Below are 17,621 nucleotides of genomic sequence, written 5' to 3' on the forward strand. Positions count from 1 at the left end.
TATTAGCCCGGAAGTATCCGAGTACACCACTCTCAGGATCAGAAGAAATCAGCGAGTCAATCCGGCAAGCCGAAAATAATGACAACTTACTGGCGGGTTATTTCATAAATCTCTGTCGTCGATAGAGTATAAGTAGGCTACCACACGTAGGAGAAGCTCCAAGACCTCCCTTTGTCACCAAACATAACACAGTCGGCTTCATCCGCCACCTCAGAGAACTTCAAACCCCGCAAACATGGAAAACGAGGCAAAGAAACGGAAGCAGAAACACAATTCAAGCGGAAAGGAGAGTGCTATACCATTGGAAACTCCTCAAGCTGGGGGATATCGTCCTATCCTGCCTCAACCTCGAAGCCACAAACCCCACGACTCCGGCGATCTTGAATTCACGTGGCTGGAAATCAGCAGCAGGGATGGGGAGGACGTCTTAAGAGCAGTCTATTTAGAACTCCGCATCCGGGGAAAGACTCCATTGATGCGGATCAGCCTCGTAGCTTGTCACAAGACCGCGGAGGTTGAACTCTTCTTGACGCGGCTGCGTCGTGACCTAGAGGCGCAATGGGTCACTGTTCGTTCTTCTCCACCCCTTTTTATCGACCGACCCAATACATTCAGGGCATATATTCTTGATCCGGAGGGCGGGAATTTCAGCCAATCCATCCAGGGTATCTGGGAGACTTTCGACGAAGCTGATCGATTCATCGCGATCCCGTTGTTGGTCATCCAAAACGCGCAAAGAAACTTTGAATACGAGGTAGGGGGCAGAATCAAGTTGCAGTTTATTGATGGCCAGATTTCCGACTATCAATTGCCCCCATTCCGAGTCTGGTTTGATCCGGAGACTACTCGCCCGTATTGCACCCACGGAGCGTGGATTCTGGTGGAAGGTGTGTCTGCTGAAGAGCAGTTGTTTGAGTAGCTTGATCATGATCTTGTCAGGTTGTGCTTCTTGACCTCGTTTCTTGGTTTGTTTTGTTTCAATCCACTGTTCAGGAACTGTCATGCCATTTCAATGGTCAATTGTTGATATTAGTAGGAACTGGATATGGTTCAGATAACTACCTACAGTAAATATCGAGGTGATCGCCTCGGGCTACAGAATCGTCTACAGAAATTTAGTGAGAGCATTGCAGCAAGTCCACCATGAGGTTCTTTAGCTTCAGAAATTGTAGACACGGGCATCAATTAGTTATCCAGATCGTCAAATATACAAAATCCGAGACACAGGGGGATGATAGAGAGGAAGATATCGTAGCAGCAAGTATCTAAGTCAGAGAAACAGCTACACCGGATGACATCAGCGATCTGGGTCATGCTGGCTGCTACAACAACCTTAGCTGGGACCTCCTCCTCTCACTTGCGGTTGGTTGGCAAAGTCTGGTTGAGGCATGCAGAGCGAGACACAACCATGCTATTCGCAAAGCAGCACGTGGGCAGGATATTGTATCGGCACTACTATCGATCAAGCGAAGGTCCTGCAAATCAAAGGTTAAGGTACGCCGGCTATGCCGCAGCTCCGGCGGAGAGGCCCAGTGTCGAGGCCCCGGTTATCCGCACTCGCGTTCGAGGGGAGAGGGTCGTCAGGTTATATGGAGTGGGTGAAGTCAGTGTCACCGCGGATTGAGCTCGAAGATGGACTGTGTAAACAAACAAAAGCTCACAAGTCTCGCACTCACTGAAAGACGTACTGGGGGCAGAGTTCAAGCTCTTTTCGAAAAGCCTAGACGCATCTCGTTCAAGTAAGCATGGAAGAAATTCGAGGGACCCAACTTCGAAAACCTCTGGCGGACAGATTAACTGCAAAATGGCACCTGTCATCAGGACAGGAGTCCGTAATTCAAAGGGCATGAACTCTTGACGGCCCTGAATGCTTTATGCAGCAGTACTGCTTGCAAACAGGGAGTCTGCAATTGGCCGAGTGGCCGGGCGCAACCTCGAACTTGGCAGCGTCTCAATCGGCCCTGAAGCTCATAGACGAATGAGAAAAGCTTGAGATCAATTCAGCCAGCAGCATCAGCAGGGGCATAGGCTGAACACCATTTCGAAGCAGCCGTTCAAGCGTCGCGAGCTGTGGGAGATCATTTCACGGCGTATCCGTATGGCCCCATGGAGAGAGGGAGACGCATACGCCAATCTAAGAACAGCCAGCTCAGCACGTACCAGCCGTCGGGAGATTGTGGGTGTTTTGGTCCCGGGTTTGACCCTTCAACTGCAGACAGGGATTGAATTGGATCAGGGACTGGGAGAGAAGCCGGATCTCCGCCATCGCCTCCGTCGCGGAACGACACTGACTGGCGCAAGGATGGCAGTCCCGGATCATCCTTTCCAAGAGCTCCAGCAGAGCCCGGTCCAGATTAGCATTGTCATGGTGGCGCTGCTTGGCTGCATCTTGAAGGCTGTAGAAATAGATCGGCGCGTTGTCACGGGGTTCCTTGGGGCCCACTAGTGAATACGCATGGCCATGGATCTGGACCGCAGAATGATTACGCCGATTCGGCCTCGCATCATCATCCTCGTGAAAATCCGTTTCTGCTTTGAAACGACGTAAATGCGAAGGCGCAGTTATACCAACGGATGTTGCTGCGGAACTCCTCGGCCGACAGATCCGTTCAATGGCAAACAACCCACCCCGTCGCTTCTCAGCTTGCCAGTGCAGGGCACCGAAGCGCTGGCATTCCAAGTCCATAGATCAAGGTCCTGGGTGGGGCCCCATCTGTCGTGGTTGCTCATGAACGCGAGGAAAATGCGGTCACGTCCTTGACGGACCTCCAGAGTCCGTTGACGGCGCTGTTGAGACGAAAACTCAGCGAATGGAACGGAGGGAAGGACCGAGGAAAGCACGTACGCAAGCAGCACAGAACAGGGTATTGCCGAACTCCTCTGGTAGAAACGCTTCATGGCAATTCCTGCATTTTGCAGAACTCGGCTGCTGCCGATCATTGTGGTAGCATCACGGGGAGCGGCAGCGAGGTTCTCCTCTCGTCGCCGGGCGACGTCCATCGCAGCACGGTCCTCGCAGCGAGATAGCTGAGCGGCAAGCCAAGCAGCACCCAAAACCCGCGAAACAATAAGAGGCTGACGATATAATGGTTTCAGCACGGGCAGTTGTCGCAGCCGTCAGGCGCCGCCGCTGACGGGGCCGCCGCTGGATCAAGCTCCTGCAACGGTCGGCGAGGCATCGTGCGGTGAAGAAAGAAGCGGATAGGGAAGACGGGCGAAGAAACGAGACTCTAGGCGAGTAGAACGGGACAGAACGGGAAGAGAAGCGGGAATTTTGCAGGAGGATCAGTCAAGAGGAAGTTCGGAACAAAAGAGATGAAGAGCCTAGGTACTTAGGTACTTACATTATTACTCTGTACGGAGTAGGTACTTCGGGTAAAGTGTAAACAAACAACTGGCCAATTCGTAAGGAGAACACTAAACCTGAAGGAGCCTAGTCATACGGAGTACTTCTGGCTTGTCAAGGCTTCAAGCTAAAGAGTATGGATCCGAGCTGACCAATGATTGCTCATGAAGAGCATCACGTTAATCTCATTGGTAGAACTACCATCTCTAACCTAACCTAATAGGTTAATTTAATCAAACCTTATTTCAATAACTTACCGCGCTAAAAGATCCTGGCTGTCGCAGGATGGGGTGTTCTGCACGTGCCAGGGATAGTTACCTCATTTTACCTACCTTGAGGGAGTCAGGGACCGTCGCATCGCGTTGCCAAAAGGACTCGGCAGCAAACAACACGCATCCACATCGCCGCGAAGCAAATTGACCAGAAAAAAAAATCACAATGCCCTCAACAAGCGGTATGCGCGAGGACGCCAACACCTCTGAGGAACAGCAGCGGCAACAACAACAAGAGTCCTCTCCGCTGCCACTGAAGCCCGGTCCCCGCGCCTCCCGCCTGCAAGACGTCTACGAAAAGGCCCTCCTGGCGACCCTCAAAGCCAACTCGTACGACAATTTCGCCGCGTGTTTCCCAACACCCGCACGACATGTCCCCGCGAGTCTCGCGTCTGTGCATCGCCAGCTCAACGCCAAGTTGGAGGAGAGCGCCAAGTCCGAATTTGCGGAGATTTTACGCGAAAGGGACGTGGTGAGGAAGTTGAATGATTTGGACCGGTTGGTCGGGGAAGCGAGGATGAGGAAGCAGAAGGCGGAGGAAGAGGGGAATGGGGAGGGTGATCCCCCGTATGTTCAGTCTTCAATAGTTCGGGTTTTTTTTTTTTTTTTCCTTCTTGCTGACGGTTTGTATGATAGACCGCACACGCTGGGTGCTGATGAGCTATATCGTGCCCATCTCAAGCCTCATCTGCAAAATGCGCAGGCATCGCTGAATGCAGAGCTCAATGAGGTCCAAGCGGAGAATGCGCGGCTGACGGAAAAGATTCTCGAGCAGAGAAAGGAGATTGACTCGCTACTTTCTAGCCTCGAAACCGTGATGGGTGATCTCGAGACCGCCGCCAAAGCTTCAACCGAGTTCACCAGGAACAATAAACTACGACAAGACAGTGTGAAGATCGACGAAGAGGTCAAGGCCAGAATTGATTGATGTGAACACCTAGACCTATGACAGAAACGGCTGTAGATCGGCCGCTTGCACTAGTCCGTCTTCTACCATGTCCTCTGCGACTGCAATGAGGTCTTGTGCTGCTGTCTGTTTGAGCGGTTCTAGCTTCGACGAGTCGCCGGCAATCGCTGCAGCTAGCGCCTCTTTGCATATTCCCTCTCGTTCTTCCTCGGGAGCACCATCTCGACGCGCAATGCCCGCCGCTCCGCGGTAGTACGTCTGCGCGTTTCGCAGCAGAGTCGCTGCGTTTTGCTGCGCCACGGGGTAGTTGCAGGGTTCTCGGCCCAACTGCCACCGGGACATCTCAGCGTCGCCTTTCAGGAGGTGAATCTTGGCAAGATTGTCGGCATTATTGTGTTTGCTCGCGGCAGTCAATGCCTCTAGCGCTGAAGCCAGCGCTTGCCAGCGAAGCGATACGAGTTTGGCCAGCTCTCCTGCATTGCTCGCTTGTGGAGCCTCTGCAATGGCAGCGTTAAAGGCCGATAGTGCTTCGGCCTTATGGCAGAGGCCTTCGGGGCTGTCAGAAAGGTCAAGCTCTGGAGGAAATGCTGCGCTGAGTTCACGTTGATAAGTTTCCACGTCGATTCGGCCGCTTCGGTAGAGAACCTCTGTCAAGGCTGCCACGAACTGCGCGCGGGCTAACGCAACTTCCTGATGCCTGCCGGTTCCCTCGACGTAAGCGGCAATCTTTGTTTTCAGCAAGTCATAAGAATATTCTTCCACCCAAGCAATGCCGCTTCCTGGATCAAAAGTCAAAAGGTTACATAGTGTCGCCAGAGTCTCCAGCTGAGCTACAGCGGTGTCAACCAACGTGTCCTTGGTCACCGGTTCCACAACCTCGGCCCACTCTTCTTCCCTCGAGGCCTCCTCCGAATCTGTCGAGACTTCTGCGTCGTCCTCGGAGATAGGAACTCCACCGGAATCCCCAGCGGGTTCGAGCTCGCCGTCTTGCATCTGCTTCATTTGCTCCTGAGCCTCGGTGTAGCGAAGCTCCTGTAAAGCCAGACATCTCTGGAAAAGTTCCAAAGCCTCTTGAAGATATTTCAACGCTTCCTGGACCTGGTGTTGCTGTGGCCGCTTGGACTCAGTGAGTGCCTCGGCTAGACTACTTAGTACCTGGGCGGTATTGAACAGAATGTCTGCATTGTCCTGGTTCAGGGCCAAAGCGTGTCGATGGGACTGCAGTGCAATTTGCAGAATCTGGATTTGGGGGGCTGGCAGTTGCTTTGCTAGTTTGGGATGCTGTGATATTTCATACTGTACTCTTGCTCTGTTTTGGTTAACCCTCTTGAACCCAAACGCTGATTCTGAGTTGAGGCCATACTTGTTGTACGCTAGATCGAAGGAACTTGGAAATTTGCTCAACCCGTTATCGTAGATCTCAATGGCACGCATGAAAAAGCGCATGGCCTTGACGGCATCTCCGGCGCGCCATTTCTCCCCGCCTTCTTCCTGCTCGACCCCGGCTATGATGGTTAGCCTCGATTCCTGGAGCAAACCGCGCAAACATACCAGCTAGAAATTCATCGGCGGTTTGGGGTTCCTATGCGCAGGTGTCAACTCCAGATTCTTATCTCAGTTCGCTCGTGACATACCGCCTGCTGGCGTCCCTTTTTCTTCCTGGCTTTCCCTCCAGAAGCTTCTTTTGTTAGAGTCTTGGGCTTTGGCATTGGTGTTGCTGTGACTGTATTCCCTTTCGTTGGACAAAAAGAGCATAGTATTCCAGCTGCTGTCAGTTGAAAATGTGATGGAGAATGAGGGGTGTGTCGGTTGATGAAGCTGTGCAGTGCCGAAAACAGCAGGCGGTCATCACTTTCCCATATTTGGTTACGGTAGTCTATAGATAACTTTAGTATGTACAGAGTACATACTTAGTTACTTATGGCTGTGACGTCACGTGCATGACATGACCCCCGACTTTGAGCCAAGGAGTCCAACACTCGACAACAGTAACCCCTGTTGTCGCACTGTTAACTGACAAGTTTCCCAGGAAGCTCTGGTTAGGTTTGGTCAGGTAAGTTGGGTCTGGCAATTGCCCCAATCTGCTTTCGCTTGTTGCCTCTCTGAACGGACCGGTTAACCTCGAACGGCCACCCATGAAACACTGAAGCGATGATCATTGTGGCACTCATCGCACAGATCATCGTGTCATTGTGACCAGTCAGTCCGCGGGGAGAGTAGTATGTACGAGGACAACAACCAGTCAGCCACCCGTGCGCCCCATGAATAGGGCTGTAGGTATTTAGGTACTCCGTACTCCGTAGCCTACCCACGAATCTTGGAGCAGAGGACGACCACTGTCAGCAGAAAACCTCATCCTTACGTCGTCGCATGCAGCGCTGCTTTCAAGAATGCTTTCATTGTTGTGCGGTCTTTGTCCCATTCGTGTTCCTAGACTGTCTTTGTCGCATTAACCTTTGAATTCCATGGCGCCATCCGATCGGATAACCTGCCACATGGCAAGTGAAGCAGGGGCTTCGGCTTTTGTGGCCTCCTCTTCTGAACGGTGGAGGCGTTCTTATCCCTTGCAGCCCAGCAGCACGTGGCAGTACGCGAACTAGGACGAGTCCGGCATATCCCATGACTTTTGAGTTTTCATGCATCGTTTCAATTGAAGCTCATTGGCCATAGAAATGACAGTCAAGTCAGCCGTTTTCGTACACTCGCACGGACAAATGGGAAATGCATTGAAAGCCACCGGCTCATTTCAGTCGATTTGTTTTTTTTTTTTTTCCAACTCTCCCGACAGGGCCCAAGAATGGCAGTTCACCTGGCGTGTAGAATGGGCGGGAGCAGCATGAGAAATCTCGTACTTAGATCGAAAGAATGTGGGCACTCTTGACGGGTCTTTTGATCTTTGCAGTTCCATGGCAGTTCGTATCAAGTTGGAGTCGGGATTTAGTCCAAATCCCAACCACCGAGTACTCCGTACTTACTTACTTATGTGCTTCTGATTGGCTGAACACTACGACGCTTAACTGTTTTGGGAAAAGTCTCAACACGCCGCAATGTGATGGTCGATCCGCTTGGGCATGGGAAATTCAAGCTGAACGCATCACATCTCTCCCTGCGTCTCCGTCTAGACTGTCCTCTATTCCTCTTGCGACAACCCTTTCGAACAGAACCAGCGGTGCACGGTGACGGACGCATATTAGGCCTACGATCGGCATTTCGATTCCTGGACTATCGTTTTGCCCGCTGGATCCAATTGTCGCCCCTGCCCGAGCCATAAATACTCCTCCTGCCTTTTGCATTCCAAAATGACGGCTCGTCCTGCATCTTTCGACTCTGAGCGGCCCATCATGGCTCCCTCGGTATGTTATTCTCGATGAATCTGCCCTGGCCAGCCGTCATTTTTGTGCCTCATCTTTCTGGGCTTTCCCTGAATCCATCCTCGCATGGAGAGAGACGAGTACGACTTTGCTGACACCGCATATCCTTAGATTAACTCGGACCGCGCCTCCAAACGTCTATCCACCCTCAGTGGAGCCCCCTCACTCGCGTCGTCCGAGCACACCACCAACAGCCTGCCCGCGGGTGACCCACGGATGGACCAGATCCGTGCCTACTCGGAGGCCATCGAACGCCTGGAGAACAAGCGCCTGAGCCAGCAACGATTTGTGCCCACGCCTGAAAAGGCCGACAACTGGCAAAAGCTGGCCCTCGGAGCCAAGGTCGAACGCGCCTTGGGGCGCCGAATGACAAGTCAGGATGCCGTCATGCGGAAGCCAATCGGGATGAACGAGAAGAAGAGCGTCAAGACCGAGTCATGAACATCGCTTTATTACGTGACTCTGGGGAAACCGCTTTGGACTTGTGATGGAATGGGAATGGGCTTTTGTTGTCACGTCTTCTGCTGGCTTGGGATGTCTGCAACCCTGATCGGGCGGTGTTTTGGCATGTCTCTCATGTAGAGATTTACGCTGTTTTCCATCTGTTGATGTCGATTGGATTATTGATACCGTGCTCTATGATGAACTACCTGATACCTTCATTGCTACTAATTGATTCACTCGGATAAGAATTTTGTCTGACACACTCAAGCCGTCCCATGTCACGGAAGCAGTTGGCTTGAAACCTTGAATTCTTGTTGGACCGAGCCCACAGACAGCAGACACCATTGCACGTCTGTATCAAGGAGTGCTATCCATAGCTTCTCTGGCTTCTCATTTGATTAGAATCACGCATGTTTCATCGATCCGGGGCTCAGCAATCTGGGGTTCAACACGTGAAAAGTGTTTTTTTTTCTCTCTCTCTAGACAGCCAGGTACACATGCTTCTTTATTCAGCTCATTAATTACCTCATTAAAAGCCTCAAGAATCGGCCCGTACAAAATGTTGGGGTCCTTTGGCGTCCCAGTGAATATCGCACCATCTTTTAGCGGGAAGAGGATCGACCGGAGTTTCTTGCAGAGAGGCTTGACACGCTCGAATTCCTGTGGAAATTCGAACAGAACATCATCGAACCCTTGGGGGTCTATTTGGCCGCGTTGCGATTCTTTGAAATGGCCCACAATACCACTCCGTGAACACGCTCTCCGACTTTCGCGGCCGTTCGTTGACCCGATTCACAAATTCCCAGCCACGACGACCGCACTGCTAAAGGAGCACGTACAGGAAGGACTCGAGATCGTGTCGATAGCTGTGATCACGATTAATCAGCACTTCAATGGCCATGAACTCCATGGCTCCGGTGCGACAGCGAGCGCCACTCGGCGCGCTGCCGAGTTCCTTGGCAAGATCCAGGTCGATCAGCATTCCCGAGTGGCCGGTCTTGTGGCGATCCGTGATGATAATGTTGTTTTCAGAGATATCTCGGTGAAGAATGTTTCCCTTGATATAGAGAGATTGATGCGCCTTGATTGCATCCCGGAGCGTTTCCAACAATTCCAGGAGCGACTGATATTGATGGATGCCAGAGGGGAATATGACGAGACAGCGAAAAATGCGGTTATCGTATCCGCCGTCATTGGTTTCATACAGACTGGTTCCTCGCACTGATTCCACATCGTACGTCACTTCACTGTGCCACTGGCCCGAACGCTGACGATTGGACCTGCTTCGCTTAGGTTTCGAGCCGATGCCATTGACTCTCGAGCGCGACAAGGCAAATAGAAGATCCGTTAGCAGGCTACCAAGGTGCCCGGATCTGTCCTCAGCGCCCTGGGCAGAATTGGCAAAAGAATAAGCTTGGTCTGCCTCTCGAAGTCCTTCTATGAGGGTGTCAATGAATGGTTCAAGGGATGGTCTTTGATGACCTTGAGCTCTTCTTCAGACAGAGCAGCCATCGAGACATGGAGACTGGAGTTCTGGAGTTGGAAATCGATGTGCAGTTCTCATGAAGAAACCAGATGTTACTAGTGAAGGATGGTACTATGTACGAATAGGCTAAGGATGGACTTGGAGAATTGAATACGGAGGACTGTTCTCACGGATAGGTGAGATACGCAACGATGAGCTGATGTCGTTCTGGCGCTTTGAGGATTCTGATCTTGAAGTTGCAGAAAATATCGAGAAGTGCTTTGATGGTAGTTGCTCGTTAAAAAGCACTGTAAGGTGCAACGGCGAGCGAGCCTTGCCCTGAAATAATTATTGAGTGAAGGGGAGCCAAAGGGAGCCGCCCTGGCCTGGAACTGGAAGAGGCGGCGGCCAATGTCAAATCTCAGTGGATAACTAAGTGGATAGAAGTTTGAAATTTTCATTGCAGTTTTGCACAGACATGAACCAACCAAACACAAGAAAAGAGATTGCAATTAAAATATCTAACTACTCCGTACTTCCGTAGTTAGTTAGCAGAAAAAAAAAAAAAGGCAGCTTCGCCTTTTCTCAGTCCAGTTCGCAAGTCCAAACCGCACCAAAGTCCAAAAACTCTTGCTGTGATTTTTCCCATCTTTTTCACCTCCAGCGAATTTCCCCTCTTCACCCATCCTTCTTCCTCTCTCCTCCCAATCTTGATTCTCGCTGCGATTTCAATTTCAACTACCTTGTCTCTTTCCAGTTGTCCTCCTGGGAATCCGTGTTCTTTCACAGAGCAATACCCCTCTGCTCGCTCCATCTGCCCTTTGTCTTCCTCCCATTCGTGCACTCTCTTTACCTTTACGGTCATCTTCACGAGCTTTTTGTGTTCAGCTCTGCTGGCCTTCCCCATCTTCGGTAGGCAGCCTTGTCTCATCCGGCTCCATTGAATTGTGACGATCTGCTGACCACATTGGGTCCAGGTTTTCTCGACCGAAAAACGCATCACGCATCAGCTCGATTAGACACTCTATAGACCTCTAAACTGTTCTAGACTTCATTTTTTTTCTCCGATCGACCATCATGTCGGACACCGCCGCTCCCGTTAACGGTACCTATGCCGCTCCTCACCCTTATCCAGCCGACTCTTACAATCCCAACCACGCCCACATGAATATTGCCTCTTATAATAATCATGTCGCTCAATCCACAACGACAAATGCCGCCCCTGCGCAGGAGAACAAGCAGGATGAGATCCCCAAGGACGAGGTTGGCTGGTACTTTGTCGAACAATACTACACAACCATGAGCCGCAGCCCCGAAAAGCTTCACCTGTTTTATTCACGGCCATCTCAGTTCGTCTTTGGCAATGAGGCAGAATCGGTTCCGGTGGTTGTCGGTGTAAAGGTGAGTGCATCCTTCAATCTCATTGACCTGGAATTCCGGCCAGCTGACATAAGTATCCTGCAGGCCATCGCCGAAAAGATCAAACAACTCGACTTTTACGACACCAAGGTTCGCGTCTTGAACGTGGACTCGCAAGCGTCGTATGAGAACATCCTCGTCACCGTCATTGGTGAAATCTCCAACCGATCTCAGCCTTCGCGCAAGTTTACGCAGACTTTCGTTCTTGCAAAGCAGCCAAATGGCTACTTTGTGCTGAACGACATCTTCAGATACCTTGCCGACGAGGATGAGGAGTTCGTTTCCGGCGAGCCGCAGACTCAGCCGGCTCCGGAAGCTCCTGCGGCTGCCCCCGAGCAGGAGGCTCAGAAAGAGGAGACTCCGGCTCAGGTCACCTCCGAGGAGGCCGCGAGCAAGGTTGACCAGAAGCTCGAGGAAGCGGTGCGCGGGAAGCCGGATCAGGTTGCCGAGCCCACCGTTCAAGCCAATGGTGAGGCGGCGCAGCCCGAGAAGGCGACCGTGCCAGTGGACCCGGCCGCTCCCGCCGCTCCGGCCGAGCTGCAGCCAGAGAAGCCGAGCACGCCGCAGTCCACTCCCGTGGGGGAGCCGCAGAAAGAGGCTGCCCCGCCCGCGGAGAAGGAGCCAGCGCCACCGGCGAAGCCCCCGGCTCCCAAGACTTGGGCGAACGTCGCTTCCAAGGTCGCTGTTCCGGCGGCTGTCCCCCCGGTTCCGCAGAAAGCGGCTCCGGCTCCGGCTCCGGCCCAGCAGCAACCTCAACAGCAGCCACAACAGCCTCAGCAGCAGTCGCAGCAGCAGCCCCAGCAAGAACAGGCGTCCACGCCTGCTGCTACTGCTGCTGCCGCTGCTCCTGCTCCTTCAGAGACCGCCTCCGCTGGCCAGCAGTCTTCTGATAGTGCTGGTTGGCAGACGGCTGGCGGCGACCATGCCCGGAGACAGCCCCGTGCTGGCGATGAGCAGAAGGTGTCGGCGTACATCAAGAACGTCACTGAGAAGGTCGACGCAGCGCAGCTGAAGGCCGCCCTGTCTCGTTTCGGCAAGCTGTTGTACTTTGACGTGAATCGTCAGAAGGTGCGTCCTGTCCATCGTCCAGTTCGGTACGATTGGAATGATGCTGACATGAAGTTAGAACTGCGCATTTGTTGACTTCGCCGACCAGGCGGCTTACAACGCTGCCGTTGCTGCCAATCCTCACCAGATTGGCTCCGAGCAAATCTACGTTGAGGAGCGGCGCGTACGCACCGGTGGCTTTGGCAATGGCTACGGCCGTGGTGGTGGCCGTGGCCGTGATGGTCGCGCCGGCAGCCAGGGCCGTGGCGGTGGTTTCCAGCGCGATTCTGGTCGCGGCGGCTTCGCTCCCCGCGGCCGCGGCGGGTTCCCTGCCAAGAACCGCGGCCAGACGCAGGCTGTGTAAACTTTTCATTCCTATCTGATCCTCGCTTTGCATGAGTTTTGATGCTATGCGATGACGGGATGAGTCTTGTTATCGATTTTTTTTTCTACGATTCATGTATTACGTTCCCACTTCCCATGTCAACTTGTGGATTTGAGGTTTTTCATGACTACGGTGTTTGTCTGGTGATGATTTTCGCATCTCAAGGTTTCGGAAGCGGATCTTTTGAAAAAAGTTCGGTTCCTTTTCGACCTTTGCGCTTTTTTCGTGATATCCTTTTCCTTTTCTTCTGTTCTGACCATGATTTCTGCATGACATTTTGAGCATAGCGAGTTGACTTTTTTTTTCTTGGTCTTTCCTCGACTGATTTTGTCGCCATGGTTGTTCATGCGGGATCCTTTGATGTTTTTCTTCTGGTCCTGCTGGAATTGACATGAGAGGATGGGGTTGTACACCATATTATCTTACGCCTGTACTTTGATGCTATTAGACGCCTGGTGTACACTCACTCGGAGTGTTCTCGAAGGCTTTCCGATCTATTCCGTACATCGGGTATTCAATGAATCTCAATGTCAACAGAATCAAGTCCAATCTTGGTCGATTCACCTTGCCACCACTGCGTGTTCGTAGATTTGGTCCGTTGATCCCCGGCTCAGGTCGTTGGGTACGACCAGCACACTGACCCTGGTCTGCCTTTCAGGAAGCTTCCCCCAATTGAACGCTTCCCACCTGTCTGCTGGCCAGGGCCCAGGGGCCGGCGCCTCGTCATTCCCACCCCATCGGTCTCCTCGTTCAAAACTGTCAACATCGATAAGTGCCGCGGCAACCGATAATGCGCGGCTTGGCGCCAGAGCTTGACTGTGAAGGTCAATGTACCCCGCCACCTGGGAGCCCACGCGGACTTCGAGGAGCTCACCCCGGCCACCACCCAGGCTTCGGGGTGCTTCGACTGTGGCCATACAGCTCGCCCGGCTGGAATTCTGAATTTCTGGCGGCTTCTGCTGCCTGCTCCGTGCGTTCCCAAAGAGCCCTTCACCGGGGAAACCACAATAGCGCTATCCCCAAGGTGGTTTAGCGCGTGCCAAGAATTCATATGGAAAGTGCGAGAAGCAGCTCGCGGGTGGCTCCTGCTGAGAAGAGAAATCATCGAAGCTCTCTGCTTCTTTCACCTGAAATAAATCCTCTGCTCTTTCTCCTTCCAGCGGGAATCTTTCTCTTCCATCGCTCTTTCCTCTTGCTCAGAGTCTCTGTCCCTGTGTGCCTTCCTCATCCGCCGTTCCTGTTCCTGTTCCTTCCTCCTCCTAACTGTACGTTCCTCTTTTGGCAAGTTTAAAAATTCTGCTGCAACTCGACGAGAACAAAGTTTCTTGCAATTTTTCTTTTGTCTCTTGACTGACTCTCAGAGCTTTTTCCAGCATCCTTGCTGATCTCTGAAGACCGCCCACCATGTCGTCGGAGACATTCGAGTTCCAGGCTGAGATCTCTCAGCTGCTCTCCCTCATCATCAACACCGTCTACTCCAACAAGGAGATCTTCCTGCGAGAGCTGATCTCCAACGCCTCCGATGCCCTCGACAAGATCCGTTACGAGGCCCTGTCCGATGCCTCCAAGCTGGACACGGGCAAGGATCTCCGCATTGATATCATCCCGGACAAGGAGAACAAGACCATCACCATCCGGGACACTGGTATTGGTATGACCAAGGCGGTAAGTACTCTTTCACAAGGCTGAGTCGGTTGAGTTGGGCGGATAGCGGACTGACGACCGCGCAGGATCTGATCAACAACCTTGGCACCATTGCTCGCTCCGGTACCAAGCAGTTCATGGAGGCCCTGTCGGCTGGCGCCGATATTTCCATGATTGGCCAGTTCGGTGTCGGTTTCTACTCGGCCTACCTGGTCGCTGACAAGGTCACCGTCGTCTCCAAGCACAATGATGATGACCAGTACATCTGGGAGTCGAGTGCCGGCGGCACCTTCACCATCAAGGCCGATACCGACGGCGAGCCGCTGGGCCGTGGCACCAAGCTGATCCTGCACCTCAAGGATGAGCAGACCGACTACCTGAACGAGAGCCGGATCAAGGAGATCGTCAAGAAGCACTCCGAGTTCATCTCCTACCCGATCTACCTGCACGTCACGAAGGAGACCGAGAAGGAAGTGCCCGACGAGGACGCCGAGGAGAAGGCCGCCGAGGAGGGCGAGGACAAGAAGGCCAAGATTGAGGAGGTGGATGAGGAGGAGGAGAACAAGGAGAAGAAGAAGAAGACCAAGAAGATCAAGGAATCCAAGGTCGAGGAGGAGGAGCTGAACAAGACCAAGCCCATCTGGACCCGCAACCCGGCCGACATCACGCAGGAGGAATACGCCTCCTTCTACAAGTCGCTGTCGAACGACTGGGAGGACCACCTGGCGGTCAAGCACTTCTCCGTCGAGGGTCAGCTCGAGTTCCGTGCCATCCTGTTCGTGCCCAAGCGCGCGCCCTTCGACCTCTTCGAGACCAAGCGCGCCAAGAACAACATCAAGCTGTACGTGCGCCGCGTGTTCATCACCGACGATGCCACGGACCTCATTCCGGAGTGGCTGGGCTTCATCAAGGGTGTGGTCGACTCCGAGGACCTGCCGCTCAACCTGTCGCGTGAGACCCTGCAGCAGAACAAGATCATGAAGGTCATCAAGAAGAACATCGTCAAGAAGACGCTGGAGCTGTTCAACGAGATCGCCGAGGATCGCGAGCAGTTCGACAAGTTCTACAGCGCGTTCAGCAAGAACATCAAGCTGGGTATCCACGAGGATGCGCAGAACCGCCAGACGCTGGCCAAGCTGCTGCGCTTCAACTCGACCAAGTCCGGTGACGAGATGACCTCGCTGACCGACTACGTGACGCGCATGAAGGAGCACCAGAAGCAGATCTACTACATCACGGGTGAGTCGCTCAAGGCGGTCTCGCGCTCGCCATTCCTGGACACCCTGAAGCGCAAGGACTTTGAGGTCCTGTTCCTGGTGGACCCGATCGACGAGTACGCCTTCACGCAGCTCAAGGAGTTTGACGGCAAGAAGCTGGTGGATATCACCAAGGACTTCGAGCTCGAGGAGACCGAGGAGGAGAAGAAGGAGCGTGAGCGCGAGGAGAAGGAGTTTGAGAACCTGGCCAAGTCGCTCAAGAACATCCTCGGCGACAAGGTTGAGAAGGTGCAGGTGTCGCACAAGCTGCACGGCTCGCCATGCGCCATCCGCACTGGCCAGTTCGGCTGGTCGGCCAACATGGAGCGTATCATGAAGGCGCAGGCGCTGCGTGACACGTCGATGAGCGCCTACATGGCCTCCAAGAAGACCTTTGAGATTTCGCCCAAGTCGCCCATCATCCGCGAGCTCAAGAAGAAGGTCGAGGCCGACGGCGAGAACGACCGCACCGTCAAGTCCATCACCCAGCTGCTCTTCGAGACCTCGCTGCTGGTCTCGGGCTTCACCATTGAGGAGCCTGCCAGTTTCGCCGAGCGCATCCACAAGCTGGTCTCCCTCGGCCTCAATGTTGAGGAGGAGGAGTCTGGCGAGTCCGCCGCGCCGGCCGAGGCTGCGCCGGCCGAGGCCACGGGCGAGAGCGCCATGGAGGAGGTTGACTAAACAAATCAAAAGGGTTTCTGATGTTACGAGCTATGAATTTTTGTAATCGTTCTGGTTTCGTGGATCAAAAAAGTGTTGTTTAGAAATGAGACTTTGGGCGTTCAATCAAAGAGTTGCTTGATACCATCGTATTCTTCGCTGGAGTGAATCTACCATTTGATATTCTAGGACGAACAGTCATGTGTAGCCTTTCTGCCACGATGATTTTACTGTCGATGACAGGGTAGTAAATGCCCTTGATTCTCCTAAGTATCTGTCCTTCCAGGGGTCATTGACCTAAGTTAGGTACTTGAGTCGATTGGTAAGCTCAACCCTTCATGGATCATGCATGTCCCTAACCTCTCTACTCTAGTACTTCAACACCGCCTTACCAAAAGTCTCACCGGTGAACAGAGCGACAAACCCCTCCGCCGCATTCTCAATCCCCTGCACCTCCCAGAGCTTCTCCTTGACGGAAACTTCCTTCAACCACTGCTGAACCCGCTCCTGATGCTCCTCCCTATACGCCTGGAACTGCGGTTCCGTCGCCACAAACCCCGTCATCGTCAATCTGCTCGGCATAATCTCCCAGATGTTGCGGAGCGGGGCATACTGGCCGTAGGGCTTATTGTACTGCGAGATCATGCCACTCACGGCGATCCTTCCGTACGGTCTCATGGCCAGGAGCGCCGCCTCAAGATGCTCGCCGCCGACGTTCTCGTAATAGATATCGATCCCCTCCGGTGCGAGCCGCTTCAGGGCATCCCCGGGTTTTTCCCGCTTGTAGTTGAACCCGCCGTCGAAGCCGAGCTCGTGGAGGATGTAGTCCAGCTTCGCGTCGGAGCCGACGCTGCCGAGGACTTTGAGTCCCTCATGTTTGGCAAAGACACCGACGGCTTGCCCGACTGCGCCGCTGGCCGCGGAGACGAAGATGGTCTCTCCGGGTTTGGACCGGCAGATCTCCCGCAGTGATGAGTATGCCGTCATGCCCGTGTGGCCCAGGATTCCCAGGTAGTGACGAAGATCAAGACCATGGGGATTCTTGAGACGATACACCTTCCGCTCCGGGATATCCCGGTTTGGTATCACATGGACTTCCTGGAATGGGAAGTAGCCGGTCACCAGGTCGCCGGGCTGGAAGTCCGGGTTGTGGTGGGATTGCAGCACCTTGGCGATGTGGAGGCCGATGACGGGCTTGTTGAGCGGGAGGGGTGGAACGACAAAGTCGGCCGCCTCCGGGTCTACCATTTGCAGGCGGTAGTAAGGGTCCAAGCTGCCGTAGAGGTTTTGGAGGACGAGGCCACCTTCTTCTTCTTCTTCTTCTTCTTCGGGTAGGACGGCGCTACTGGGGTCATAGTCGGCCTGTTCAATGACGAGGTCCTTGCCCGGAATGGGCAGGCCGGTC

At 53.4% G+C, this 17,621-nt stretch overlaps 10 protein-coding genes across 10 annotated transcripts; 6 read left to right on the plus strand and 4 right to left on the minus strand.

The window, feature by feature from the left end:
- Positions 1-235: 235 nt before the first annotated feature.
- VTN31DRAFT_3386 (uncharacterized protein) lies at positions 236-919 on the plus strand (the record flags this gene model as incomplete). Its single annotated transcript, XM_069403659.1, has 1 exon — positions 236-919. The coding sequence occupies one exon, from the start codon at positions 236-238 to the stop codon at positions 917-919; it is 684 nt and encodes a 227-aa protein (XP_069262819.1).
- A 1,230-nt stretch (positions 920-2,149) lies between these two features.
- On the minus strand, positions 2,150-2,686 carry VTN31DRAFT_3387 (uncharacterized protein; the record flags this gene model as incomplete). Its single annotated transcript, XM_069403660.1, has 1 exon — positions 2,150-2,686. One exon carries the CDS (start codon positions 2,684-2,686, stop codon positions 2,150-2,152), a length of 537 nt encoding a protein of 178 aa, XP_069262820.1.
- A 40-nt stretch (positions 2,687-2,726) lies between these two features.
- VTN31DRAFT_3388 (uncharacterized protein) lies at positions 2,727-3,000 on the minus strand (the record flags this gene model as incomplete). The annotated part of the gene is made up of 2 exons (XM_069403661.1): positions 2,727-2,787; positions 2,846-3,000. The coding sequence occupies 2 exons, from the start codon at positions 2,998-3,000 to the stop codon at positions 2,727-2,729; spliced, it is 216 nt and encodes a 71-aa protein (XP_069262821.1).
- A 784-nt stretch (positions 3,001-3,784) lies between these two features.
- VTN31DRAFT_3389 (uncharacterized protein) lies at positions 3,785-4,546 on the plus strand (the record flags this gene model as incomplete). The annotated part of the gene is made up of 2 exons (XM_069403662.1): positions 3,785-4,185; positions 4,255-4,546. 2 exons carry the CDS (start codon positions 3,785-3,787, stop codon positions 4,544-4,546), a joined length of 693 nt encoding a protein of 230 aa, XP_069262822.1.
- A 15-nt stretch (positions 4,547-4,561) lies between these two features.
- VTN31DRAFT_3390 (uncharacterized protein) lies at positions 4,562-6,234 on the minus strand (the record flags this gene model as incomplete). The annotated part of the gene is made up of 4 exons (XM_069403664.1): positions 4,562-5,834; positions 5,889-6,030; positions 6,077-6,107; positions 6,160-6,234. The coding sequence occupies 4 exons, from the start codon at positions 6,232-6,234 to the stop codon at positions 4,562-4,564; spliced, it is 1,521 nt and encodes a 506-aa protein (XP_069262823.1).
- A 1,590-nt stretch (positions 6,235-7,824) lies between these two features.
- VTN31DRAFT_3391 (uncharacterized protein) lies at positions 7,825-8,337 on the plus strand (the record flags this gene model as incomplete). Its single annotated transcript, XM_069403665.1, has 2 exons — positions 7,825-7,878; positions 8,008-8,337. 2 exons carry the CDS (start codon positions 7,825-7,827, stop codon positions 8,335-8,337), a joined length of 384 nt encoding a protein of 127 aa, XP_069262824.1.
- Positions 8,338-8,899: 562 nt separating this feature from the next.
- Positions 8,900-9,565, plus strand: VTN31DRAFT_3392 (uncharacterized protein; the record flags this gene model as incomplete). The annotated part of the gene is made up of 1 exon (XM_069403666.1): positions 8,900-9,565. One exon carries the CDS (start codon positions 8,900-8,902, stop codon positions 9,563-9,565), a length of 666 nt encoding a protein of 221 aa, XP_069262825.1.
- A 1,317-nt stretch (positions 9,566-10,882) lies between these two features.
- VTN31DRAFT_3393 (uncharacterized protein) lies at positions 10,883-12,635 on the plus strand (the record flags this gene model as incomplete). The annotated part of the gene is made up of 3 exons (XM_069403667.1): positions 10,883-11,206; positions 11,270-12,292; positions 12,351-12,635. The coding sequence occupies 3 exons, from the start codon at positions 10,883-10,885 to the stop codon at positions 12,633-12,635; spliced, it is 1,632 nt and encodes a 543-aa protein (XP_069262826.1).
- Positions 12,636-14,060: 1,425 nt separating this feature from the next.
- Positions 14,061-16,237, plus strand: VTN31DRAFT_3394 (uncharacterized protein; the record flags this gene model as incomplete). Its single annotated transcript, XM_069403668.1, has 2 exons — positions 14,061-14,321; positions 14,387-16,237. 2 exons carry the CDS (start codon positions 14,061-14,063, stop codon positions 16,235-16,237), a joined length of 2,112 nt encoding a protein of 703 aa, XP_069262827.1.
- A 348-nt stretch (positions 16,238-16,585) lies between these two features.
- VTN31DRAFT_3395 (uncharacterized protein) lies at positions 16,586-17,464 on the minus strand (the record flags this gene model as incomplete). Its single annotated transcript, XM_069403669.1, has 1 exon — positions 16,586-17,464. The coding sequence occupies one exon, from the start codon at positions 17,462-17,464 to the stop codon at positions 16,586-16,588; it is 879 nt and encodes a 292-aa protein (XP_069262828.1).
- Positions 17,465-17,621: the final 157 nt, after the last annotated feature.

This window comes from Thermomyces dupontii (assembly GCF_041956625.1).
Source record: "Thermomyces dupontii strain NRRL 2155 unplaced genomic scaffold VTN31scaffold_2, whole genome shotgun sequence".
In the NCBI taxonomy this organism is placed as follows: domain Eukaryota; kingdom Fungi; phylum Ascomycota; class Eurotiomycetes; order Eurotiales; family Trichocomaceae; genus Thermomyces; species Thermomyces dupontii.